The sequence below is a fragment of the Xenia sp. Carnegie-2017 genome, unplaced genomic scaffold (assembly GCF_021976095.1).
Source record: "Xenia sp. Carnegie-2017 unplaced genomic scaffold, XeniaSp_v1 HiC_scaffold_22, whole genome shotgun sequence".
In the NCBI taxonomy this organism is placed as follows: Eukaryota; Metazoa; Cnidaria; class Anthozoa; order Malacalcyonacea; family Xeniidae; genus Xenia; species Xenia sp. Carnegie-2017.
Genome location: NW_025813485.1, coordinates 4,455,175 through 4,483,086, shown reverse-complemented (window position 1 = coordinate 4,483,086; position 27,912 = coordinate 4,455,175). Strand labels below are relative to the sequence as shown.

At 33.6% G+C, this 27,912-nt stretch overlaps 3 protein-coding genes and 1 long non-coding RNA gene across 5 annotated transcripts; 2 read left to right on the top strand and 2 right to left on the bottom strand.

Annotated features, from left to right (window-relative positions):
• The first annotated feature begins 103 nt into the window (after positions 1 to 103).
• Positions 104 to 6,938, top strand: LOC124445330 (transient receptor potential channel pyrexia-like). The gene is made up of 9 exons (XM_046996049.1): positions 104 to 260; positions 1,369 to 1,485; positions 1,831 to 2,121; positions 2,231 to 2,478; positions 3,060 to 3,732; positions 4,189 to 4,680; positions 5,181 to 5,729; positions 5,814 to 5,867; positions 6,212 to 6,938. Exons 2-9 carry the CDS (start codon positions 1,383 to 1,385, stop codon positions 6,691 to 6,693), a joined length of 2,892 nt encoding a protein of 963 aa, XP_046852005.1. The 5' UTR covers positions 104 to 260; positions 1,369 to 1,382; the 3' UTR covers positions 6,694 to 6,938.
• LOC124445334 lies at positions 5,136 to 12,196 on the bottom strand. The gene is made up of 2 exons (XR_006948116.1): positions 11,294 to 12,196; positions 5,136 to 5,396 (listed from the first exon to the last, which is right to left on the bottom strand). It is a non-coding gene; the product is annotated as an uncharacterized LOC124445334 (long non-coding RNA).
• On the top strand, positions 9,035 to 17,125 carry LOC124445331 (prestin-like). 2 transcript variants are annotated; one of them, XM_046996052.1, is made up of 10 exons: positions 9,035 to 9,600; positions 12,159 to 12,269; positions 13,278 to 13,417; positions 13,521 to 13,685; positions 13,946 to 15,091; positions 15,245 to 15,379; positions 15,891 to 15,945; positions 16,031 to 16,146; positions 16,259 to 16,351; positions 16,878 to 17,125. In XM_046996052.1, exons 1-9 carry the CDS (start codon positions 9,231 to 9,233, stop codon positions 16,343 to 16,345), a joined length of 2,325 nt encoding a protein of 774 aa, XP_046852008.1. In that variant the 5' UTR covers positions 9,035 to 9,230; the 3' UTR covers positions 16,346 to 16,351; positions 16,878 to 17,125. The 2 variants fall into 2 exon arrangements, with proteins under 2 accessions (XP_046852008.1, XP_046852006.1); XM_046996050.1 differs by lacking the exon at positions 16,878 to 17,125 and adding an exon at positions 16,557 to 16,860.
• Positions 17,126 to 17,797: 672 nt separating this feature from the next.
• On the bottom strand, positions 17,798 to 27,849 carry LOC124445332 (sodium channel and clathrin linker 1-like). The gene is made up of 26 exons (XM_046996053.1): positions 27,664 to 27,849; positions 27,110 to 27,180; positions 26,000 to 26,037; positions 25,727 to 25,799; positions 25,402 to 25,457; positions 24,650 to 24,788; positions 24,273 to 24,344; positions 24,035 to 24,085; positions 23,873 to 23,938; positions 23,705 to 23,775; positions 23,536 to 23,626; positions 23,176 to 23,267; positions 23,004 to 23,090; positions 22,561 to 22,651; positions 22,134 to 22,232; positions 21,939 to 22,010; positions 20,892 to 20,966; positions 20,547 to 20,695; positions 20,242 to 20,354; positions 20,079 to 20,158; positions 19,764 to 19,900; positions 19,408 to 19,467; positions 19,175 to 19,253; positions 18,997 to 19,092; positions 18,725 to 18,813; positions 17,798 to 18,480 (listed from the first exon to the last, which is right to left on the bottom strand). Exons 1-26 carry the CDS (start codon positions 27,719 to 27,721, stop codon positions 18,357 to 18,359), a joined length of 2,229 nt encoding a protein of 742 aa, XP_046852009.1. The 5' UTR covers positions 27,722 to 27,849; the 3' UTR covers positions 17,798 to 18,356.
• Between the last annotated feature and the right edge of the window lie 63 nt (positions 27,850 to 27,912).

The following is a 27,912-nucleotide window of genomic DNA, read 5'->3' as shown; positions in this document are numbered from 1 at the left end:
AACATGGTCGGTCATGTACTCACAATAAAGTAAAAATTCAAAAGAAAAATTTCGTGTCGTTTTCATTGTCTTTCAGTTATGTCTTTATCCATTATAAATATTTGCATAGTATAAATTCCTTATTCTCGCTCCATTAGGTTTGCCCACAACAAACGCAGAAGAAATTGTTCCAAACATATCGTTATAATATCAAACGGTCTGATTTATTGCATACAGTTGGAGCTTTTTCAAAAGACTGTTTTGTAGTCGAAGCAGAGAAGGTATGCTTAAGTGAGTTTATATATCTTTGTCTTCAGTCGGCTCGTGAAAATTTTGACGATATGGGGGTTAACTAAGTTTACGATCTTCAATTTTTTATCCAATACAGAGACGTAATGAGAGCCAGAACTTAAAATCTAAGGAAGTAGAGGTTATGTGTTGGTTTGGGCTAGGGTTAGGTTTTCACAAGTTTTGTAGAACTTCTTGGTCAAACACATCTTGGTCTTGGTTTACACTTGATGATGTTTCACGTCACAAATGGCTTCCAGCCAATCTCACATTCTTTCAGTGTGGTGCAGTAAAACGTTTACGCAGCTAAGCATTCTGAAAACGTTTCTTAACGAGTTTTCGAAACTGGAATTGAAAGAGATATGTTCCATCATTTAACCACAAAAGAAAAACGGCAGTCGTATTTGAATGAAATGGATACAAACGATTCAGCTTTAATGACGACATGCATATGCATTGTCATGTTTCACAAAAAATACATTTATATTTAAAGGCAGATATGACATTGAAACGGAGGTTTTTATATTAATGGTTCGAAATACCGATACCAAATACTCGATACTGTCGATACCAGGGTTTAAAAGAAAAGTATCGATACCTTTAGTTTTGCATGTCATATCGATATTTTTTCGATATTTCTGCGCCTGTGATATTTTCGTCTGTAAGTAGTAATCAAAATATTACTTACATAAGCTTCGTGAATTTCAAAATTTTATTATATCTAAATAAACCTGGCTAGCTGCCTACTTGAAAGGAAAAGTAGTGCTTACAAGATACGTTAGAAGTTTTAAACATAAATTTATTTCTATTTTAGTATTATTATGTGATATCATCGATAAAAATTGGCACTATTAGGTACACAATTAAAGTATCGTCATCTTGTTTACTGTTGTTGCTCCTACTAATCATTATAAAATACTCTTTTTTGTTGTGGATGTATGAGTTGAGAAAATATCGATATCCAAGAAAACGAGCAAATGTCGACAAAATATCGATATCGAATGAAAAAACTGGTATCGCCCACCCCTAGTTCGAAATACGTGACCACACTTTGACCAACCATATTACTAGTGTCGACAATGATAATGTTATATACTCTAGTCAAACGATACGCGATGGATAAAGGTGAGAAGTTACCTAATGAAAGGCTTCGCGCAAGCCGTAGTGGAACTACAAGTTTGAAGCGCTATGAAGAAATGCTAGTGATCAGCATGTTGGGTTTGTTTACTTTTATTATGTTTACATACAATATCTTTTTAGAAGTGTAAAAAATTTCCGTCTTTTTTTATTCATTCACTGGCAGTGAGTATATATAAAGTATTTTTTCTCTAACAAATCTTGATCAAATATTCATTTTTGGGAGTTTAATATGCAGAATTTAAACCTATGTTTTCATAACGTTATAAAGTTGGATTACTTCTATGCTGACTCGACTGTTAAGATTAAATCCCTCCCTGCTGCTATGTTGCTTTTTCAAACTGAAATTGCATTTGTATTTTTTTTCAAGTAAACTTTTTTTGCATGTTGTCATTTTGGGTTTTCCAACCAGTTTTTTTTTTCTAGGAACATCGCATGCAAACGAGCCACTTCAAGCTGTCGTAGAAAATCAACTACATCCAACCGCTCTTAAGGAAACCAACAATAGTATTTTAGAACGTAACCGAGCTCTCCTACAATATGTAGCCACCATTGCCAGTTCAAATAAACGTTCTGATAAGTTCAACTATGAATTTGTGGAATCGTTAGTTAATGGAGGAGCAGATATCAATACGACTGATCAATATGGCCAATCCATATTTCATGAGGTTGCAAGGTGTTGGGATTGTGACGTGGCAAAATTTCTTCTTGATTTAGGTACGTAAGCTGTGTTGTATCCAGAAATTTTAAGAATTGGCTAACACTATCGATTATATAATAAAATAGTTTCGTTGAGCACTATCTCATTTTTTCTCCATGTTTACAGATTGTGATATAAATAAACAAGATTCCTACGGTCGTGCGCCACTACATGTTGCTGCTTCCGTTGATTATTTTGAAATGACTCAGTTCCTTTTGATTAACAATGCTGATATCGACGTGAGAACTTATGGTGAAAATCAAGCACCTCTACATTATGCTGCAAAAAACGGAGCTACAAAATCACTCAGAGTTCTGCTTGGATTCAATGCGGATATAAACTCGATGGATGCAAAACGCAGAACTCCATTACAGGTTTAGTATCTAACAAAAACATGACAAGTAGATCATCAAATTGTAAAATCTGTTCGTAAATATGTGTAGTGTCAATATATGGCAATGTGGGTAGCTTGTTAAGGTGGGTGATGTATCAACTGTCAAGGTAGGTGATATGTGAAGATGGGTGATTCATCAATTTGGGTGATGTATCAAGGTAGGTGATGTGTTAGGGTGTGTGATGTGTCATGGTGGATGATGTGTCATGGTGGATGATGTGTCTAAGTGGGTGATGTGTAAAGTTGGGTGATGTGTAAAGATGGGTGATGTGTCAGGGTGGGTGATGAGTCAGGGTGCCTGATGTGTCTACGTGGGTGATCTGTCAAGGTTGGTGTTGTGTCAAGGTGGGTGATGTGTCTAAGCTGGTGACGTGTAAATGTGGGTGATTTGTCAAGTTTGGTGATGTGTGCAAGTGAGTAATGTGTGTAAATGGGTGATTTGTAAAGGTTGGTGATGTGTCAAGTTGTACCAATTGTGTGTGGTTATATAATAAAAGTGGATTGTGTTCAAGAGGCTAAAGCTTTATATAAGGGATATTTAACGTATAAACTGTTCTTCAGCTTGCGGCAGAGTGGACTCGTGGCAATACTGCTGAAGTATTATTAGAAGAGGGTTGTGCATCATGTCTTCTTGACACGTCTGGGAATAGTGCTCTCAATGTTCTTATTGATCGCCTTCCAAACCTTGCTTTGGAGGCACTAAACCAACTTCACAGTACAGATATTATAACGATGAAAGAATTTTACCACATTCAATATTTGGAACAACCATTAACTGCAGAAATACATGGCGAATGTGAAATGACAGACAGCAAGATACCTCCACCAGCTAATTTTGATCAAAAGAATACATTTGGTACCCCCAAAAAAGTTGCAAATGGAGTAAAAAATGGGAAAATACCATCTTTTTCTTCGAAGGAAAACGATCCGTTAACGATAAAATCCCCAGCACGCTCTCCTCTTGAGAACGCAGTTGTTGGTCAAAAGTTTGAAGTTGTCACTCATCCTGTAATGCAAAGACTTATTCATAATAAATGGCTTTTGTATGGTCGCCTCTCAACTATTTTTGATTTGCTTTTTCACGTTGTTTATGGAACATTATGGACTATTTGCTGCATTACAATTCCAGACAACGGAAAACAATTGTATGATATGTCTTATCGAACTTGGACTAAAGTCATGGCTATTATTGTTGGACTGATGACATGCTACAATATTATTTTCCAAATTCACGGTTAGTATACATAATATATTGTTTGTGCTTGGTCAAATCGACGCAGCATTTTGATATTTCAATTTCGTTTTGAGGTTAACGTCGGCTCCGCTTGTTTTTAGTAAGATCAAAGTATATGAGCTAATTTTAAATGTTGTAAAGATGTGACAATGTTTTTAAATTATTGTTTGTGTTGAGCATATGCGGTATATTAGCTTGTTTCTTTAGAGACTAATCATCTGAAAGATGTGCATATTATATAGATTTGTCGCCAGTTGCTCTTGTTTGTCGATGCACACCACTTGGTCATTAGGATTTTTCATATTCTACGTTTCATTGAGTTACTTACACTTAAGATAAATTAATTTCACTCAACAACTACATAGCTACTAAGTTTTTCGTTCTACTTTCAATCTTTTTCAATTTAAAATATCCGTACTCAAATCGACAGCAATTATTTTTGTCTGATTTGTTTAGAAACAATTAAGGCGCGAAAATCTCAAAAGACTTGGATTGAATGGAAGATAGCCCAACTAGAAGCCGAGAAGCAGTACTGTCATCCTCGTTGGCCTCAGGAAGAAAAATATATAAACCTCGAGATAAAACGCGCAAAATCTTTGCCATTGTTGAGCTCTTTTGGTGCATGGTTTTATTTGGATTGGTTTTTGATTGCCTCGATTCTTCTCACCGTTATTACAGGTGCCGTGTACCACAAAGAGGACAATACAGCCACAAGATATCTATTCACTCGCACCATAAGTGTTGTAAATCTTATTGTTTGGTTACGGTTACTTAAGTATGTGAGACCGTTTCAAGGCATTGGTACTCTCGTCATTATATTGGGTGAAACTCTTGCTGATTTTGTAAACTGGGCATTTCTTTTTTTATTGTTACTGGTTCCATTCATGGCGGCATTTTGGATAAATTTTGGCTCAGTATCAATTAATCCTGTGAAGGGCTACGATGAAGGTATAATCTAATTTATAATTGATACAACACAACTTCAACATTCATGCACGTTAAGCAAAATATATATTCTTTTGAAACTGATTGTTTTATTGTATGTGAACTGTTTGATACATGAATATATACCCACTCACTCTGATTACGAAGCTCGCTTCTATGCTGAATGTAAGGATGTACATTGACAAAACCTCTAAAGGTACATTGACAAAGAGGTACATGCAGGGAGGTACAGTAACAAAATCTGTTGGGGTATATTGGCCAAATGGTACATTGAGGTACATTGACAAAACCTTTAGAGGTACATTGACAAAGAGGTACATGGAGGTGCAGTAACAAAATCTGTTGAGGTACATGAACGAAACCTCTACAAAAACAACGTTCAATAAGACGGAGAATTTATTGAGAACATAGAGCTGTATATCTCATTTTACTTTTTGGCATCTTTCCTTTTTTATGCATTTTTGTTTTTTTTTAGCAATAAGCAATATTTTCAACTATTCTAGGGAACCATTTGTTGCATACCGTGTTTAGAATGGCCGTCGGGGACGAGTTTAATCTTGATGGAATTGTCAGTGCTGATCCAGTTATGGCGAGGATACTTGTTGTTTTATTTTTAACTGCAATGACAATAGTGACACTGAATCTTCTTATTGCTTTGCTGACCGACACCTTCTCTCGAGTGTACGGCAACGCCGTTGCAAATACCATCATGCAACGGGCTATAAAAGTTGTAAATGCCAAAAAGACGTTATTGAAAAAACAAAAGATAAAGTATAAGGAATACATGCGTAATTACTGTAGTCCAGAGGTTATTGATATGTATGTTCAAGAAAGAATTTCGACAACTGATGAACAAATAGCGAGAAATGAAGTTCAAAGTCAATTATCTCATCTTAACGACTTGCTGTTTGATCGTTTTGGAAAAGCTTACGGCAAAGATAATTCTTCAGATTTTGATTGCCTATGCCAAGATGTAAAACAGCTGCACTTTTTACAGCGAGAGGTAGCGAAAGACTTGTCACGGATTCAAGAACTTTTGAGCAAATACGCAGGTATGACACGCAGGGTTTGAAATTTGGAATATCCATCAGAGTTTTAGGAACTGTGCATATTTATTCATTTTGCTCCCTTTTTAGGCAATTCTAATTTGAAAGTTACCTTTGACAAACTGACTAGACGTCGAAAGAAAGGTGATGATATAAACTCACATAAGTAAAAGAAGCACCGGAATATATATGAAAATGCCAGTGTTTGACAATATTAGTTTCACATTAATGTTTATTTGATTAGTTTTGATCGAAGTTAAACATCTACATTTTTGCATTTTTGTTCTCGTCATTCACTTTAATTTTTGCTTGCCATGGAATATTTTTGTAAATGAAACCTTGTACTGCCACTTATTACGATTTATCGCTTGAAACAAATTACAATTAGTATTTGAAAAATATGAAAGTGAACCAAGTGAACCCTTACTCCCATATTTGATCTTATATTAATCAAACTATTTACCCATTTCAACATCTTATCGTTGTAGAAGAAAAGCCACCGCTTAAAAAATCAGAAGAAAAGGAGGAATCTAAAGGCATTCTGTTTACCATTCAAGAGAGGGCAATTTCGTTTTTTGCAAGGTTCACTGCTGACTCAGATGAAGAGAAAAGTGCTGCTACTTCTAAAAACGAGGAGAAAAGAGGTCGTCGTCGTCGAAGAACCGAAGACAGCGAAGACGAACGTTCCGAACGGAGACGACGACGACGACGACTACGACAACGTCGTAGCCGTGATAGAGTGAACAATAACGATGAACGACAACGTCGTAGCCGTGATAGAGTGAACAATAATGATGATACTGAACCACTTTACAGAGACAGAAGAAGCAGACGAGCTGTGTTTACTAGTGAGGGCAGTCTTGATAGTGAAAACGCCCAAAGTACAAGAGCTACCGTTCATTACGATAGCAGAAATGGTACAAGCTCAAGAGATGGCAATGATCATGTTAACTTGGGTTTCAGTTTGTAGTTTATGCAAAGGCTTATGAAACGAAACGTTTGACTTTTTCTGATTATTGTGTTATCTGTATTTCTTAAAATTATTTCATATTGACTACATCTATTTTTTACTCATAGGATTAAAAACTACGCATTTTTATCACCAAACCACTATCACTTTTGCCAAATAGCCCATTGCGTTTAAGGAATTTTAGGACGCATTTCAATCATGCTTTTTGTATTACTTTTTTTTCAATAAAATTAATTTTGAAAATAGTGACAGTGTACTCTTATATATCGAACAAGCATGATTGCAAACTTGGTCAATACCGCTGTCCCTGTGAATCCGGGGGGGGGCAAGTTTCCTGGCAATTTCGCACTCCCTCAAGATCAGTTCATACTGTCTAACTTTGCAAACTTCCAAAAAAGTTTAGGGTTAGGGTTTAGGTTAGGTTTAAAATGACAAGCTAATGGTATTATGGTAGCCCTCAATTTATAATAGAGGTGAGATAAGCCACCGTTAGCTTATCACTTAGTCTTTTGATGAATTTGTAGTAAATTTGTCTTTTTTTATCTCAAATATTGAGCTAAGGATGGAAATTATACTCGGAGTGTGTTTCGTTTTGGATCCTCGAAAATTTGCACCACTGCATTGAGCATTCACTTGTATAACAAGGAATACTTTTATCGTTCAAAATCTTAAATTGATGATTCAGCTCGTGGAAATTCACCCCAATCTACGAGTTGGTTCATTTAGTGGCTAATTTTTATCATCGTATAACACCGTACATAACCAGCTTTGTCAAATCGTAAATCATAGATCTGAGATAAAATAAAAGAGAACTTGCAAAAAGAAAATGGAAGTTAATTCTTCAGTTAAAGATAAGACTTTATATACAATGGTTCTTACTACATGATACAATTGACCGAAAATACTAGAAATAAGAGTGGTTTTCTGTTAATTGGTTATTTGGAAAACAAAACTCAAATACATTATTACGACTTCCGAAATTCGATTCCAGAGGAAGTTCAAGTGCAAGAGTATCGAAGGGCGCTGAATTTTATAATGGAAGCACAGCAGTACAAGTAAAGGCTGAAACACACTGCGCAGTCGCTTCAGTCGCGCGTCCAAAGCGAATTGATGCGCACGCGTCAGTCGCTTGAACGCTAGAAACACACATGCAGCGACCATCGCGACATTTACCGTGGCGTCTATTGAACATGGCGGTGATTTTAGTTTGTTACAGACACAGATATCACTTAAACTTTTTATTTTGGCCTTTATTATAGCTACTAATATATGAATATTTACTCAGTACAAACTACTATGTGGAGAAAAGAGAACAAGCCAGTTAAAACACGCCAATATGATCATAGCACATTACGCGTATATCGTGGATAATCCTATTCTGTGCATTTAGGTTGTGCATTAGGGTTCCAGTTTGTAGCTCCTATTGTCCCTATTTGATAAGTCATATAAAAACTGAGAGATTCCAGTGTGAATTCACTATATATTGCCTTCGTTTTCCAAGGTATAATCTATAAATTTCGTATGATGCTTATGACAGGAAATATGATATGCATTTAGGAAGTTAAAACGTATCTATTGGCCAATCAGTGCAAAGCGACTGAAGCGACCAAAGTCAAAAGTTCAACATGTTGAACTTTCAAAGCGACTAGCTGACGCGACTACGCTACTAGCTTAGTAACCACGCAAAGCGGTAGTTTTAGACGCGCGACTAAAGCGACTGCCTAGTGTGTTTCAGCCTTAATGTGGTAAAATCACTGATATGTGCATTTCACTGGAAAACGCACCATGTATAAAATATAGTAAGATAATTGAAGCCGGAAGTTGGCTCATATGATTATGACATTCGTGGGGGGTATCGGTCCTACTTACTATACTTTTGTATAACAAAATCACAGTTTTTGCGTTTTTATTCGTTCTACAAACTTTTGATTGCCTAAAACTAAGACTAAAAATGCCTCGCACGGCTGAAATTGACTTCGTCACCTTCAACTTTCCAATCTCAATACAACTTGCCATCTTATTTTTCAGTCGTTACAAAGCCAAAAAAACAGAGCTTCAGGGTTAAAACTCTCTACCGGTTTTCCTCTACATGTCATAAAAATTTTGCCTTAATCAGAAGTTTGTAAAAGGAATAAAAACGCGAAAACTGTGATTTTGTAACGCAAAAGTATAGAAAAGTGGGACCGATACCCCCCATGAAGCCAGTAGCAAATGATCGGTCTTCCGGCTTCAATTTTAGCAAGAGATGCGTTATCCAGTCTAGTACACATATCAGTGGGTAAAATTAGTATTTCAATATATTTACCTCATACGTAAATATGAGCTGTGATAAACATTGTACCATTTAATACCAAATAAATTTCATAAGAGGGAGGCATGCTGACTGTGCTACAATAAATTTCATTTGAGAGGCATGCTGACTGTCACGCGAGTCCTTGGGTATTAGGATATCTCTACGTCAGTTTAATCAAGTTACATAAAGATAACAACCGGTTTATATCAAGAGTAAATAGTTTAATTTGAAATACGACTTCATAATGTCAACGTGCGTTGATGTGATCGATGAGCAAGTACCATCTGAGTCAGCTGTGGAAGAAGACGAAATCTCATTGACGGAGAGTCAAAATGGTCAGAACGGCGAACGCGTTGGCAATACGTTCTTTGTTTCTCGGCCTATATACAACAAGTCAGACTTTTATAATAGTTATGATCATGATCCAAACAGGGACAAAGCTTTTCGAGAAAAATTAGGAAAACTTCGACCTAATGTCAACTGTAAGATTGTAGCTAAGGTTTTGTTATCGTTTATTCCTGTAATCTCATGGCTATCAAAATATCAGCTACGAAAGAATTTACCAATGGACATTGCCGCTGGATTAACTGTTGGGGTGATGAATATTCCGCAAGGTTAGTCTTTCTGCTTTATATTGGATTTTTATGAGCCGAATTATAATTTTTATGGAAGACTTTATAAATTCATACAATAGCACATACTTTACTAATATTTTCAGTCGAAATTCCTTAATTTGAAACATTTAGATAAAGCATTTCTTCATTCATAGCTTACACATTTGCCATGCGGAAGCGACAGTTTTTTTAAAATTTATTTTAACTCACAGTTATTTGTAAACGTTACCTTCAACGAACGAGTTGTCTTGTATATACTCTAGATATTTGTCTATTTACTGTATAGTAACATCCATGATAGTTATGCCACTTAAATGTTAGAATCCTAGTATTTATTTTGAGTGTTTGTTTATTGATATAAGTAGCTTGTTTGTTTGAGCGGTTAATCACTTGAAGTACCCTCCATTCATGTATAATGTAGTTATTAATTTGTAATTTTTACTTCATGTATCTACTAACTCCATTTCAAATTATATGCTTCCTTATTTTGTCTCCTTGGTAGGAAAAGTGAAAATAGTTACATCATATTGAAAATTGTCATTTGATTTGCAAGCCCATGAGTTTTGATATAAATAAAGAGAATTTTTATAATCTTGTACCATATCTAATCACAACTTTTAGCATAAAACAGGAGGCAGTTTTATATATGATCTTGTGCTATGAGTCATGCCAATAACTGAAATAGAAATATTGCAATAGATTAGTTAAGTGTTGAAAGATTCCACCAGCTATGTCAGTTGTTGTTGAATTTAATTATGGCATGGTGTGAAAAGGATGTTGAATTGATGACGTCTTTACATTTATCTGATATGTAAAGTATCTATTCACATTTTAAACCATACAAATTTTAATAATGTTTCTTTTGTTGCTTGTGTTTCTTTAAAACATAACAAGAAATAAATTGCTATCCGCCTTAAAGAGTGTCTACTCAAACAGAATTCTTTATCTATAATATAATAATGATAAATTTCAAAATAATATTTGTAGTCAATGAAATATTGCACAGCACTGCATTTGTACATTAGCCATACCTTTGGTCATTTTGGTTATTTTCAACTACTTAAATTACTGTGGCCAAAAGTATGTATCTAGAAAGCCATATTCTTAAAAAATCCTTCATAATTTTTAATTTAAAATTCAAACATAAGCTTGTAAATTTGTTTGAATTTATTGACATGATTAACAGCAGTTCAAATGTTGTAATGGTGTTCTTGTATACATTAAAAAGCCATTAGATACAATAATATTTAGCCATTTGGATAACTATAATGGTTGATGAATCCTACTGCCTCCAGAGATTTAGGATACAGATGTTTAGAGGAAACTACATGCACTCAGATTATGAGTGGATTTCAATGTTTCAACCATTACTGGAAAGCCTAGCACTTAGCTTACATAGTAAAAAGGAACTTGTTATGGAATTCTTGATATTTGTTGTTTTCTGGATGTAAGCTGCAAAAGGCTATGTACTTACTTAAAAATAGAGGTTTATGTTTAAGATATGAAGATGTTTCATTGTGATATAATAATTATATTGACCTTAATAATGGCGGTTAACATAATTGTAAATAAAGTTGTGAATAAGTGCTAATTTAATTCATATAATTGGTGTTGACGAATTCCTTTCATTTTTCTTCTTATCTTCTTGTTGAATAAAACTAATCACTAATAAATTAGATTTTTATTCAATTACCTGAAATATGATGAAGAACAAGAGAGGATTAACAACATGTGTGTGAATGAAAACCACTCAGTGAGTTTCCTGTCCTTGTTGTGAATGTCATTCATCATCCAAGTTTTTTGTTTATTTTTTGTTGGTAACTGACGCATTGTTTATGATTTATTAGTTTTGTGACGTACTGTTTATTATTTGTCGCTGAAATTGTTTATTCATTCGTGCTACAAATTGTTTATTATTTGTTAGTTTTGAGACTTTTATTTGTTATTTGTTGGTGTCGTTGTTTATTTTGAGACGACGATCTGAGTTGCTTTTTAGTCGCTCTTGATAATGACTGATGTTAAATTAAAAACACTTATCGAATCTTCTTTTTTCATACATTCACATGAAGTAATAATCGATGACAATTTAATTGAAAATCTACCGCAGTATTGAGTTCACTATCGTCATTCCTATTTTTTAACATAACACAATTCACAGTTATGTTAATTAATATAGTGCCGCAATTCTAAGCATGTGGAGTTTTGATGTTTTCCGTAATCGCTCATTTTATCGTTTCGCATTCGCACCTGTCATCAAAGACTGCAATGCTCTTTTTTCAACATTTCAAGTCTCAAAATTTATTTACATCCAAACGACGACCATTACATCACGTAGGAGCGAGACTTTACAAACCTACTCAACGTCTGATGTTTATTGTCCAAAGGCACGACTTTGAGATAACTGATGTCGAACATTTCATCTGCTGAATGCATTAGACACAAAAGATAACAAGCCCCCAAAAAACTTGAATTATCATTGGTCGTTTTAGAGACATGTCGAATACATTAGTATACGTATGATTTTCGTTCCTAATATTACTTTTTAAAACTTGTTTTAGGCTTGGCGTACGCGTTGCTGGCCTCTCTTTCTCCCATTGTTGGTCTGTACACTTCATTTGTACCAGTTCTGATTTATTTTTTTCTTGGAACGTCAAAACATCTAGCTGTGGGTACGTAAAAAATTTTCTCCACATACTTTTCCTTACACTCCAAGTATTGAGATTGTCGTGATTTTGTGTCTTTGAGAAGACGGATTTTGGTTGTATATTGTCACATTATAGTGAATATACAGTAGAGCCATTCCTTTTTCGTGCCGCGCTTATCTTATGACGCACTTGATTACCATGGTGTTGCCAGTCAATTGCTTTTTTTGACCAATAGAAATGATGAAACTACTGTATATTCCTATACTGAGATATTGTGTTGTTTTTGCATTAATTTTCTCTAAAAAAATTGCATTTGCACAGGTTAATTTGTTTCCTCTGGAAAATAGAACGGAGTGTTTTTGACGGACACTGTACACCACGATTGAACATCGTTCACGTGATTCAGTTTGCGGGATCCGATTGTTTCGGTATCGACCTTTGGTTGCTTGTTCAGACGGTCTAATTATTTTGTTGATATTTATATTCGTTTAGATATTTGTAGTCGTGAGAGCTGCCTATGAGCAGCCATTTGTGTTATCGCGAGAACTGCAGGCTCGCGTATAAAGGAACATCTTTTGATTAATAAACACGAATTTATTGTGAATTACGTTATAAAACAAAACATTTCAAGTTACATAATGTCACTTGGAGAATTTCTCCATTAGAATATCAGCTGCATCGCGGAATCGAAATTCATAAACAGTCTCGAAAGATAATTAATGTTGTCATTTTAGATTGATCAATATATAGTTACTGAATTTTCATAGTATCCATTGATTTTTTTCCAATTTGCAAATTTGTCATAATATGGCTCACAAATATTCAAACATGTATGTACGTATATGTATACATTATAAATTACAAATTTTTATTTTATCAAAAGCAAACGCGATGTCGAAACGATAGAGTGCTCAATATATATACATACACACTCATACACTATATAACTATGTTTGCTTTTGTTCTTACTGCATGATTTTCGATTATATATTTTCGTCTTAATTAAAGTTTTTTTTTACTATTTATACATAGGGACTTTTGCAATTATATCCACTATGGTCGGGGAAGTGTGCGATAGGGAGCTTGGTGTTTCGTCTGGTAAAATTGCTGAAGATGAATCACGAAAGTTAGAAATTGCAACATCGCTGACTTTATTGGTTGGCATAATTCAGGTGTATATGAAGAGTCGTTTTCCTTCTTCTAAAAATTTTTCTCATCAATTTTTGCACTTGTTGATCAAACGTTAAACTTGAAGACATGATGTTACAATTTTAGGCTGTGATGGGTCTAGCTCACCTTGGTTTTGTAACAGTCTATCTGTCGCGACCTCTTGTCAGCGGTTTTACCACGGGAGCCGCTTTTATTGTCTTTACCAGTCAAGTGAAGTACTTTTTTGGCCTTGATCCTCCTCGATACCCTGGTGTATTAGCTCTTCCAAAAGTAAGTATTTCTTTTTGGAACATAGCTTACATTTATTTTAGAATATTGATAGTGCTTAGCATTCTACTTCGTTTTGGAACGTAGATATTACTTTAGTACGTAGATAGAATTTACATAATTATAGAAAGTACTTTATTTTTGAACAGAGATAATGCTATTGAATTAGTGAGAAGGATTATGTTTAGTAAACGTTACATGTAAAGCATCGATTTTTGAATATCGAAAAATTTAATTGAAAATTTGATTGTTTCTTTTTTTAGACATATATTTACATTTTCAAGAATATATCGCGTACAAATTTTGCAGCTCTTACGACTGGAGTGATTTGTATCCTTATATTAATTTCAGTGGATTACCTTAATCGACGATATCAGTCTCGCCTACCATTTCCAATACCATCACAACTTATTGTCATAATAATTGGAGCATCTGTTTCTCATGCTGCAAATCTTAATGATAAATTTGACTTATCAATCATTGGAAGTATACCGAAAGGTTTTCCACCAGTTGCAGTTCCAAAACTTGACCGTTTTGGAAACCTCATCACAGATGCATTTTTAATTGCAATTGTAGCTGCTACCACCAATTTATCTCTTGTGAAGTTATTTGCTCAAAAACATGAATATAAAACTGATAGTAACCAAGAGTTGTTGGCTTATGGTATTGTAAATGTTTCTGGCTCTTTCTTCTCGAGTTTCGTATCTTCGGGATCTTTATCACGATCGGTTGTGCAAGAAGGAATGGGAAAAACGCAGATCGCTAGTTTTGTGTCAAGTTTTGTTATTCTATTAGTCTTGCTATTTATTGCACCGTTATTCGAGCCGTTGCCCAAACCAGTCTTGGCTGCTATAGTCGTCGTATCTCTTCGTAGGCTATTTCTGCAGTTTCAGCAATTGAAGAGTATTGGTATTATTTCGTTAGTTGATGGCATCGTGTGGTTTGCCACTTGTTTCTCGGTTGTTCTCCTTGGTATTGTCTTTGGATTAATTGTTGGTTTAGGTATAACTTTATTGTCTATAATATATCGATCTTCGCAAGCAAAGTTAAGAACTTTAGGTCATGTTCGAAACACTGATCTCTATCAAGATCGTGAACAATGTCTATGTACAAAATCATACAAAGGCATCGTAATTTTACAATTTCAAGGTGCATTAATCTTTGTGAATGCAGAGAAACTTGTCGATGACGTAATTGAAATAATACGTGAAAAGAATTCGTCACCAAAACTTGGAGATAAAGTAACTGTTAGTGTTAGTGCTGATTCAGAGGTTCTTTCAAACTACATGGTTGAAGCTGTTGTTTCTGAAGGTGAAAAACAAGTAAAGGTGAAAATGATCAGAAGTTTAAACCCTATGGCGACTATTAATGAAGGATCGGATGACTTTATTGCAGCAACGACTTCCGAGGTAAAACTTTCTGCGTTTGATCTAAGTACAGAAAGCATTTTACAGTAATATTTTGTTCAATTTTCTTCTTTATCAATATTTGAATCATAGGACATTCATGTGTTTAGTTTTTACTTTTTAAATTATGCTCATGATATGCAATTATTTTGACAGGAAAATCAGCCTTCAAATATTTCGGAGTTAAATATTTCACCTGAAAAAAAAGACTCCAAAAAAATTCATAGTGTGATACTTGATCTTTCACCCGTGACAATGATTGATTATGTTGGACTACTCTGTCTTCGTCAGGTATGCATTGCTGTTTTTGTTATTGTTGATATTGATGCTGTTGCTGTTGCATGATGTATTTGTCCTTTGATATGTTTATATATATAACCGTACATCCTGTGTCCCAAGTGCAGGAGTCACCATTGTACTATGGTTATAGCCAGGAGGGCACAGTGTTATACACTTTGTATATACACATATATACATAAGGTGTAGTAAGCCTATTAATTTAGTCGCGCGATGCAAGTATTTTGGAGATTACTTTCTGCCACTGACATTTGTATCTCTATTCGTGATTTTCTTATGAATTTACATAGCAAGATTCAATCTGTGAGCTGCTTCACTGTTGTCTTTTGATAGCGTAGTGCATGGTACAAGTTTCAAATCTTTAGATTTTTTAAAGGCAATTTTAATCCAGGTTTTCTACATTCTAGTGATAATTTTGACATTTTATTTGTATTGCGTTTGTGTTTATGATTCACTAAAATTATTCATTTTTTTTTGACGTTCATTTAATTATTTTTTTAAAAAGGTTGTTGAGAAGAGCAAAGACTTTAATGTTGAAGTATATTTAGCTGGTTGCTCTTGTAAGTTAATCTTTATTATATACGTAATATGCTTATCTTTATTTTTAATGTTGGAATTTTGTATTCATTATTTACTGAATTTTAGATTATCTTCAAAGACATTTCGCCAGAGAGGAATTTATGAAGAGTTACGTTGAGGAAAAGTCTTTTGTCTCTGTTCACGATGCTGTTTTAAATTGTCGACGAAAAAATTTAAGAATAGTAAGTTTAACATATATATCGGAACTTTATACTGCGGAAACATAAGACATGATAAGAAATGATATTGTGATTTTACCTTATGTTATAACTAGTCTATTTTAACTTTTACCAGAAAGGCTTGAATCACGACTCTTCTGTATCAAGGCCACAGGAAGTAGAATCGCCTGTAACTACAAATGTTCGTTTGGATGACGAGTAATCAGTAGTACGTATATTTTTTCTTTTCATGTTATGTGCATGTTGTAAAGAATCTACCCAAAGTAAAAAAGGTTTTGATATTTTTGTTGATTACGGGATTCAAAAAGAAAGTGTTTCAATCAAACTTATACGAATCAAATGTAGCTTTAACGGAATGATTTTAGTCAATACTTGGAGTTGTAATTTGATTGAGATTTTTTTTCAAACTTTAGTAACAGGACGGTGTTCAGAAATTAGGTTTTCATATGCTCTATTTTTACCGAGCTTCAAAGTAGTTAATAATTGAAATTGCTTTATTGAAAACAAATGAAAAATAAGGAATTGTGAGAAAAGGTATATATTTTTACTTAGATTTTTATGAACTCTAAATTAGAAATTAATATATATATGTATTTTATGAGATTTACATTAAAATACAAGCGAAAGATTGTACAGTGCTGTACGAGGTCCTGCGTTCGGCAAAATAGATTACAACTGTGCATTCTTTGATATAATTACATTTTAAAATCATCCTAAGTAATTTGTTTGTTAAGATTTTATTCATTGGATATTTGCAACCAATAGCATTGCTATGAAGATAACTGTCGCTGGTTTTAATGGCGTGTAACAAGTTTATCGTTTCCTGCTTTCCTTTAGCAGTGTTGCGTTGACATCATATGGTTAGTGTAGACGTTGATAGTTATGAGTAACTGCATGCACTTCTCTTCTTGTGCTAAACATATTTACAGCTTTGTGAGTCAAATCACTTCATGCATTAATAATAAAAATGTCCATTCATGTAGCTACAATGCGCAAATTGTTCAATTGAAATTTCATTTGTATTGTTTTCTCGAATCTCAAAACGTAAAACAAAAAGAATGCGAACATTGAATTTCATTCAAATAAAAGCTTGACAAAGTCAATGAACCTTTACTCAGCTTTTGACTGAGCGCACCATTAAAATAACATATTCATCATAAACGGAGCGTGCATCAAGGGTTATCAATGACTGCTACTATTTGATTTGTGGCGATGAGGAGAATTATCATTACCTCAAAGTCATCATTGAATCTATCGTACTGCAATACACTACGACGAAATCGCAAAATCTGTTAAAAGAGGAACTCTCACTAATACAACATTAAGTGAGGAAACAGGACAATCAAGATCAAGAACATGAATAGTTCTGTAAAGATATAATAAACATGAACAGAGCAGTCATGAACTTTGTCATATGGTGTTGGTGTTCGATGGTGCAGGGAGAAGGGCGAGGTATGCGCCATACAGCATATTATTGTTGTTTTTTAGTCGTAGTAGCGGCTAATTTGTATGTAGCTGGTATTCTGTAATAGTTGATCATGTCATTACTTCAGCCATATTGGTGGTTTTATGCAAAAGAATGTTTTATCAATGACATTGTTGTCATCATAAGCCAGCAACATAGTTTTCTGGAGGTTAATCGCAACACAAGTAATCCTTGAGTCTACACCTTTATTTCCATCTTTATCTCATATAACTAAGTACATCATCTGCATCATCCACTCAAAATAAATGTACGTCGAAGTTCTATTCAAAACGCTTGTTTACTTACATTAACAATTACGAACAATAAAGTAAGAGCAATAACCAAACTCCACGTGCACGGCACACGAAATATTATACTTGTATTTAATTATTTCATGAAATCATTCTTTTCATTCTGCTTTGTTATCGGCAAATCTAATGAGAACTATCAATCCTTGATAAATTTGACCGATAGCTATTCCTTAAAATTAGCTTCAAAATTTTAATACGTAGCTACGTAAATACTTTTTTACTCGAAAATCTTCGGTTTGGTCAGTTTTTGTGCTTACATTAGCGTCTTCGTACTCCAAAAAGCAATAAGACTTGAATAGTCTTTTCAATACTGAACACAAATTTTCACTATGAGTTTAACAGTAACATTCTTCTCCCCAGCTGCTGACATTAAGAAAGTGCTTCAAACATAAAGAGAAGTACAAAAGCCAAGCGACAGACTTCAACGTATACATACGTCATGCAATTCTTTCTGAATATTTCGAATGACGCAATGATTTTTGCAATCCTTCCATGGAGTTCATTGAATCATTATTATACGAATCCTTTAGAGCGTGTCGGGTGAAAAAACTTCCATTATGTCTGTAAAGAAAACACAAGATGAATAAAATGGCCGGGATGGCATGCACTTATATAAGTTGAAAAACTTCTCTTTGATTGACACAATAAAGTTAAGTAATTGACTTATAGACAAATGTTATCCAATGATGAAACAGAAAGAAAAATCCTTCATAACAACGCTGAACTTTGTGGAACTTCGATTATTATAATATGGTCATATCATCACTTGAGTACAATTCACAGAATCATAATACGTTGGACATACTTCCTTTGAACTCTAGACGTTTCCAATTCTTTGTGAAGAATCTTACGATCGTCAAGTAGTTGCCTCTCTCTATTCAGTAAAGTCTCTACCTGATGTGAACGAAAATATTTACAGCATACATAATTCTTAATATTAAGTGGCTGTAAGAAGTTTTCTTTGACATAATAATCTTTAAAAGTTCAGATAATGATATTATTTCTTCACCATACCATAACTTCTATAGGTTTAATGACACAATAATCGTGTATGGGCTACGACCCCCCCCTGGGTACCTGTTTACTGGCAGCTTCAGCTCTGCTCTCAGCATCAACAGCTATTGATTGTGCTTTCTGTAACTGTACTTGTGTTGATAAAAGATCATCTTCGATCTGTTTTATAAAATTCATTGAAGTATTCACATCTTAAATCTATTTAACACAAATAAGAATATAAAATTACAACTGAAAATACCTGTTTACTGTGACGTTTTGCTTCTAGAAGCTCATGAGTAACGACGTCATTTCTTTTATTTTGTTTTGTTATTTCATTTCTAAAACAAAACAATACTTCACCATTTGTGATACAAATCTACAATTATTTTAACAAAATAAATTATAATAAATAACTCAAATAATTTTTGAAAACATGAAATGCCCCCAAAGCTGACTTATATTAAATACCTCAATACGATAAATGATAAATACCTCAAGGACGAAACGGTGTCCTCGAACTTTTTAGATAAAACTTGCGATTCCTCTTTCCACCTAAACAAATCGACTTGTTCTATTTACAATTTGTACATACAATGTGTTTTGTTTTGAAGGGTTAAATACATTTAAAGCAATGGCATTCATTTATAGTCTCTTTTTCCTCCAATGGCACTTATACAGTCTCTCCTTCCTCTAATGGAATTCATTTATGCAGTCTCTCCTCGAATGACATTCATTTATGCAGTCTCTCCTCCAATGGCATTCATTTAAGCAGTCTCTCCTTCAATGACATTCAATCCCATTCATTCAAACATTCTCTCTTTCCAGTAATAACGTATGGTGACACTTACTTATATCCCATTTTCTGTTGTGCTGACAGCATTTCACGCAACTCGTTTACACTCTGTGTGTTCATTTCTTCCACGTTTCGCAATTTCTCATCAAATTGCCTCTCTTTCACTTTATGACGTTGCTCTAATGAAGCAACCTACATAAACATATGTGTTTAAGGTTTCAAAGGTTTAGGGTTTATTAACATTTTCATAAATGATTAATTGTATTTCGAGGATTAGTCAGATAGCAAGATTCAGAAACCAACACATATCAAGTTATGAGATCAAGTAGTATATGTCTCCAATGTACATACAGGTTTCACTGCTTATCACCTCAGTAGCACACTTTTGTTTCAATTGTTCTTGAACACTTTGCGATACCACCAACTCTCGTTTTAAATTATCAATCTCATCTGAGAGGAAAAAAGATATCCTTGAGTTCAGAAAAATGAAAAATTAACTTGATAACCACATTAAATACGCATCTAAAATTTACCCATAAGAATGATTCTATTGCCAGCAATGTCTTCACTTTCAAAGGTTAAATGTTTGATTCGTTTCTTAAGTTCTTGGTTTTCCTGCAACAGCTGCGTTTTTTGTTGATCGTGCCTATAGTGAAACAAGCCTAGAGTGAAATTCTCTTATATTGTATGTTTAATGTTGATGTCAAGACATTCAAGTCAAAGATACACTTTTTTGAGGATATAATAGTAGTAATCAATAATGATTTCATTCATACACATGTCGTCAACATCTAAACATACAATCGAATAAAAATGGCGTCAGTGTTAGCTAACATACTTTTTCTCCAGCTTATGCAAAAGAGATGTGAGGGATTCTTTGGTTTGCAGAGCTTCTTCCTTAGTTCTTTCGGCAAAGATAATTTTCTTTTGCAATTGCTCGAAAGTCATCCCTGCTCTCGCAATTTCAGTTGGTCCTTCTTGATAAATCTGTATTATATTCGTATATGTAAATGTATGATATTTCGCCAAGGGAGATGTGAAAATGGCTTTAGTGCGAGGTCATTTTACAGAAACAAATAGAAACGACACGTGAATATCCAATGGTTTAAACTAAAATCATCTCAAGTTCCGTTTGAGAAATATACCAACAAAAATGTACACAAAGTATATATTATTTGAAGACCTTTTCAAGTTCTTTTTCAATTGCTCCTTTTTCTCTGAGTGCTCGCTCAAGTTGTGCTTGCTTATTGGCTCCTTCCTTTTATAGAAACAAAAATGATATAACAGAGATAATGAAAAAATATAATCTATCATTATATGAACAGTTGTGAATTATATATAACTGATAGGAGTCAATTTCTGAAGTTATGATGTTAGCCTAATTAATAAAATTATCTCATCAAGTAGCAATCTACTGCATGCACTCCTATATGAAAGAAACTTTACAATTTGAATTTTTTACAAGCAAGTATCATAGCACGAGGGAATTGACATAGATTTTTTACCGGAAAGAACTCAAAAATCCACCTTTTATCACGAACATCGACAAACATTTTATTACGATGTGCTTTTTACGCGATGCTTTTTAAACTACAACACTTGTAACTAAACGATAGGCAGTTCAAACTTAAAGATGTTTATAGCTTGGTATTAGTATAATTTATTTCTTGTTTTGGGTAAGATTTCTGTGTTTTGTAAACAATTAAACATCAGCATGTATAATTAAAAGGTGCGTACATACATCTATGTAAATAAAATCAAACGGTTTCTAATCTATATACAACATACGTACGACGAGAGATCAGACTTCAAAAATTCATTTATTGGCGTAAAAAATTTTATTAAATTACCAGGCGAAAATTTTAATTTCATATCCAAGTATCAAATCAATCATGTAAGCAGGAAGAATAAAACGTTTGAAAAATTTAAAGACCGTTTTGTATTGTTACCAAAGTAACTGGAATTGTTGATGCTTATGTCAATAACTCAATTTTCATAAGAGAAAATTACAATATTCGTAGGCTTAATGGAAAGCAAAGCAAACACGAAAGTGGACCTACACGTGGACCTACACGAAAGTGGACCTACACGTGCACCATGAAAGTGGACCTACACGTCAATAAAACAAATAAGAATAAGACATGCACAATAACTATAAATGAAATGATTAATTCATAATACATGAATTTTTTGATACAACAAATAGTCAAAAAACAACATTTTAACAAACCATTTCCACATGCTGTAATTCTTCCATCAATTTTTTTATATTTTCATTGTAATGATCTTTAACCTTGCTTACCTAAATTCATCAATTAAGGACATTAATTCAAGTTTTTTCACTCCTCTTCAAAAGCATCAAAAGAACCACAATCATTTTTATGTCGAATGCAAATTAAAACACAACGATCTTTCATTGCCTTACTTCATTTTTTGTTTTAATACCAGCATCAAAAAGTAACTTCTTAATGACCTCTTGTAATCGATCTAACTCTTCAGAATTTTGTTTTTCTCTCACTAAAACCTTGAGACAATAATTTCAGACTTCAAATTAAATCCTCTCTTTGGTCGCAGTTGTGAACTTGGATTTAATATGAATATTCTGGGGGTAAGAAAAGTTCCATTACAAGTGTTTCTTCTTCGTGCTTGGAGTAGAACGAAAATGAGTTAGCTGTATGTCTAAAATATTAAGTTTCCGTCAACTCTCTCGTGCTTTTCACCACATAAGCCATAACACACTAGTTCTATATAATAGGGCTAATAAAGCATTACGACGGAAATGACAAACAATATCGGAATTGCGTAAAATTCGTCCCTGTGTTCTTGCCTTCATGCTAAATACTGCTATTTACCTGATCACGTTCTATCATTGCGCTCTCGACCAGTTGCATGCTCTCTCGGGCATTTTTTTCAGCCTCGTACGCACATCGTTCTTGTTCAAAGCTAAAACATGGATAAAAAGTAGGTTCCACAATCTAAGATTTTATTTGTAGAAATGTTCCAACATATTTACACATGAAATGTAACTAATATAGAACTACAAGCATTGGACTCAACAAAAATTGTGAACTGTATATGGTACAAATTTAGTTTAATCTATTTACTTCAAAATACCTATTTTTTCCGGTTTCTGTCACATACATAAAACTGAGATTGTACGATACTATTTATATACGTATAAATGCAAATAGAACTAGAAGTATTGTACTTAACTGTAAATATAAAAATCACACATTGCATTGATACGGCACTTTGATATAGAATATAAACATTGCATAACACTATTGATATATACTTCTTTTTTGTGAGGAGATCAAGTTGTTCTTCAAGCTCAGCATTTTTGTTTTGTACTCGGTTATACATAGCCAATGAGCCAGCCAATCTATTTCACAAAACATAAAGCTGTGAAGTCATTACACAAAGCTTATTAAATACTTTTTCTGAGTTTCACTGCATTCATTTAATACCTTGATTCTATTTCTATTATTTTTGTTCTATATTCTTCAAAACGAGATTCTACATCTTGCTCTTTGCTGCTCAATAAAGCTTTGTCTCTTTCCTAATTGAATGAGATGAAAAAAGATTAAATCCAGATCAAGCATGAATGAAAAGATAAATCTTATTCTACGTAATCCCATGAAACTATTTTACACATGATAAAGTAAATGAAAAGAAATGTGAAACATATATATCGTATAACATGTCTTTACTATAATGCTGCAAGAGCACTGCACATAGTTCTCATACTATTTTGTTTCAATTAAAAAGAAAAAACTCTTCAGAAGCAAAAGTTTAAGAAACTACATAAAATTAACATGTTATCTTACTCTCAGTTTGGACTGCGCTCGTAAAACTTCCAATCTCCGCTTAAACTCGTCGTTGGTTGAAGTCAAACACTTCAGTTCAGCTTTATAACGTCTACATATAAAAAATCCGCATCATTCAACAATTATCAACAATCTCCAGCACAGAAAAACATGAACTTTTCCTGAGTACCGAACATCTTCGCTTAATTTTTCAATTTTTCGGTTCTGGGACTCATTGATAACCACAAATTGATCGTTCTCCTACAAAAAAAAAACAAAAAACATTCAAAACTACGTATAAATTATCGACCGTTATAAGATCATATATGTATATATTACACCGTGTTGAAATAATTACCCCTTTTATCTTTCTGTTGGTAGCCTGTAACTGCTCAGCAAATCGACGAGCCTTTATTAAGTCATTCTATACAATAAAAGCCTACTCGGTTAGAACGTATATCTACAAAAAATATATTAAACTATATATAAAATTGCAAAACAGCGTATCTATATAATTTACCCTAACAACGTTTGCCTCATTCACTTTTGCAGCCAAACTTTCAGCAACTTTCTATATAATTGCAATTTGAGCGTTCATTTCTCAGCGACTAAATATTTTCAATGGATATTGGATATACATAGCAGTCATTGGTGAACATTCCCAAACAACAAGTCATGAAATTCTCCATGGGAAAATGTTATAAAAATCATGCCAAATATGAAAAAATATTTATCACATGCAAGCAATACTCAATCACCTTGTGAACAAGATGAAGTTCTTCCAATTCTTGGGATGTTTTTTTGAGCATTTCACAGTTGTAATCTCTTTCCTTTGCAAAAGAAAACAAAGGATAACACTTGTTTTTGGAAAAAACGTCAAAAAAGCCATAAAACTAGTTAAATTTTTCGTTAATCAAAATTCTACAATGATTGCACATGCATTTTATGTGAAATTAACAAAGTTAAATCCAAGAAACAGAGAATGGTAATTACCAAATGATTGTGAAGATATGATCAATATGTCAATGAAAATGAAAAAAGACGACAAACGTAACAATAATTTTAAAATTTATTTCCATACTTTTAAATAATGTTTTAATTTTCACAATCGATATGTTGTACAACTTAGACTCACTTTTATGGCTATTTCAAGTTGATTTTGCACATTCTCCACAATATTATTGTCGATTACAGATTTCTCAGACTGCATTATCAATGTAGAAGGTGCTTTGTCCATTTCTCGTTCCAAGGTCACTCGACGCTCTTGCAACATTCTATAAATAAAATCTCACTCTTGCTTTGCTTGCTCCAAGCAGTATGTTCCTTTTCACATTTGAGCAAATGAATATGGTATTAACGCATGAGATTTGTATTAAATAAATTTTGTCGGAACGCTTCGAGTGCTTTTTGAAAGCAAACTAACGGGACTTGTTTACTGTGTACGCCCCGTTTGCCATGAAAATAGAATCCCGAAACAATGGAAAAATATTTCAAAATGCTGACTTTATAACTCGAACCTTTGGAAAAAAGGAAAAAATATTTCAAAATGCTGACTTTATAACTTGAACCTTCATAATGATTTAAACCAAAAGCCACACATGATTTTAACCATCCCTTTTGACGGCAGCAAAAGTCACTATCACAATGTAATATTGTCATCTCTATTTAAATGTAAGTTTCGTAATATTCGTCACTTGTTTACGCAGAACAAACAGAGCGATCTGAACCATCAGAAGACACAATGTTTTTATTTTCAAAAAAAGTAAGAAAGGGAAAAATATATCTTAATCATTCACACGTACCACCAAGAGACAAATAAAATTCAGATTAAAATCCAAAAAAATGTGCTTATAAGAAAAAGACTAATGTATTTTATGTCAAACTAACTTTCCATTTTCACGGACAACTTCGGCTATTCTTTCCTTTAGAGACGACTGTTCTTTCTATATAAAACAGACTATATATGAACTTTACAAGGTTGAGAAATAACTTTGCAGGTTGATTAGGAATGACCAACTAACTTTGTAGATTTAAGTGAGCACATATAAATATGGAGGCTGGACTTGAAAATTGAGAGCTGTAAACTACACTACTTCATAAATACATGGACATATGAAAATGGTTAAAATCCCCAACTTTATGTATTTATAAATGTAAAACAGAGTACAATATTATATGTTGTATTTGCATTATGTCATCTATATAGCTTTACCTTGTACTCATTTAATTCATTCTTGAAGGTTCGAATTGTGTTGTCGTATTCAGCAAGTAGAGGAGATATAATGCTAATGTAAATTTGTAATTGGACATGTCACGATAAAAATCAATAAATATTGTTAGCGCTATTTATTTTTCTCACAAATTACAGCTGGACTGACCAGTCATCACCAAAATAATTGGTAAATTTCAGGTTAGTATGGTTAGAAAGTTTAGGTCATCTTTAAAAATATAAATCAGGAATATCGACTTTAGTAAAGTGAAACACCTTGAGTCACAGAGCCAGGGTTGAATTGGATATTCCAACTAAAACAAACAAAACCATATATATTTCCGTATAATACAGATGCAAGGATGTATAATACAGATGCAAGGTTAATACAGATGCAAGATTTTTACATACTTACAGATACGTTTTGAATATAATTCTATGATAAACATGACATTCAACCACATGTGTTATTTGTAATCATCCAGACAAGCACATAGAGACACTTACATATAGGGCATCAGAATTTTTAGGCTAGCCAAAAAAACTTAACTAAGCTCTTACTAAACAAAAAATGTTTCTAAGCCAATCTAAGCATTTAAAAATGCTGGTTAATAAATGTTTGATGCAACCATTGGTTGGTGTTTTTCTTTCTTAACACAAAATACCAAATTAAGCTGTAACTGGAGAGTTGAGTACAAAGCTTCTCAGCACCTGTTTATATGGAGCCGAGTTACCAGGCTGAGCGAGTTACTCGCCGAGCCGAGTAACTCGGCCCTTATATAAAATGAATGCATTTCCCCAGTGAATCGTTTATATGACACATCCGAGTAACTCGCCTTGCTGGGAACTCGGTTTGTGTAAGCAACTTACCCGGCTAGGTGGGATGATTTTTCCATATAAACGCATTTGCCTAGTAACTCGGGGAGGCGAGAAATTTGGCTCTGTTGGTATGCATGCATACTAAGCCTTGTACTTGCAGTATTATTATACAAAAACTTACACATATCATAATTTTCAATTTTATATTCACCCTTTCCATTTTTGCTGCAAAACTGTGAGGCTTTTTAAAATCTCGTGCCTTAACTAGAAGTTAGCATAGCCAAACTTCATTTAAGAAAATTGAAAGGAAGTACTAGCTGAGCTACCCGGTGCCATATAAACAGATCACTTTTTCACACCCGGCTGAGCGAGTTACTCGCTCAGCCGGGTAACTTGGCTCCATATAAACAGGCCCTAAAGGAAGAGTTGAGCAAACCGGAGTTTGCACAGCTCTACAAACCAGCCAAAGACTTACACATGTTTTACTTGTGTAGTTGATAACAATTATATAATCCTAGTCATTAATCAGCCTTGTTCATCACGCATTTTATTTATGAAAGATAATACCTTAATATCTTCTTCACAAATAGGAAGGTATTTTCGCTGATATGCACTCAATACTGAATTAAGTCGAGAAACTGCAGTTGGTAAAAAATGAAAAAAAGAATTCAAAATTTAGCATCAGCATCAATTTTTCTACAGAACTTGGAGCAATTTAGTGTTAGCAACAGCCATCTTGCATAACAATTGTCATCCAAATATCACTACACTGTATACATGTAATTCTAGTAAAGTATCAAAAAACTACTTAAGATGATTATTCATGCATTCATTTGTACCTCTAATCATTCTTGATGCCATGTCTGAATCATATCTATGAGACTATGATCTCATGAATCAACTCTTAAGTATTACTGTATTGTATAATAGTGTTACCTAATTATTGTAACAAAATGGTCAAGTCGTTAAGGACACAAATCAAGAAACGTGCTGCGTTGTTTATGTTATGATAGATGTTGCTTTGTATTAACATGGCATTTTATAAACTGTACGGTCAGCATGTTTCTCTTTTATATATCAAAATAATCGGATCGTGAAAAGATCAGATTCATCATTCATACCTTGATTTTGCAAAAACTCCACATAATCCGCATTGCTATCCTTGTTTTCGCCGTCCATAAGGAAAATGGTAATTTCTTGTCAATTTATTGTTAAATTTATAAATAAAATGTTAAGAGCGTGATCATGATCAACATTGATCAACGTGATGATAAACAACACGCACCCATGGCGATATCAGCCATCTTTTGTTTGAAGACATCTTTTTAAAAGACCGTCATTGATTGGCTAAGAGCTAATTTCCTATGATT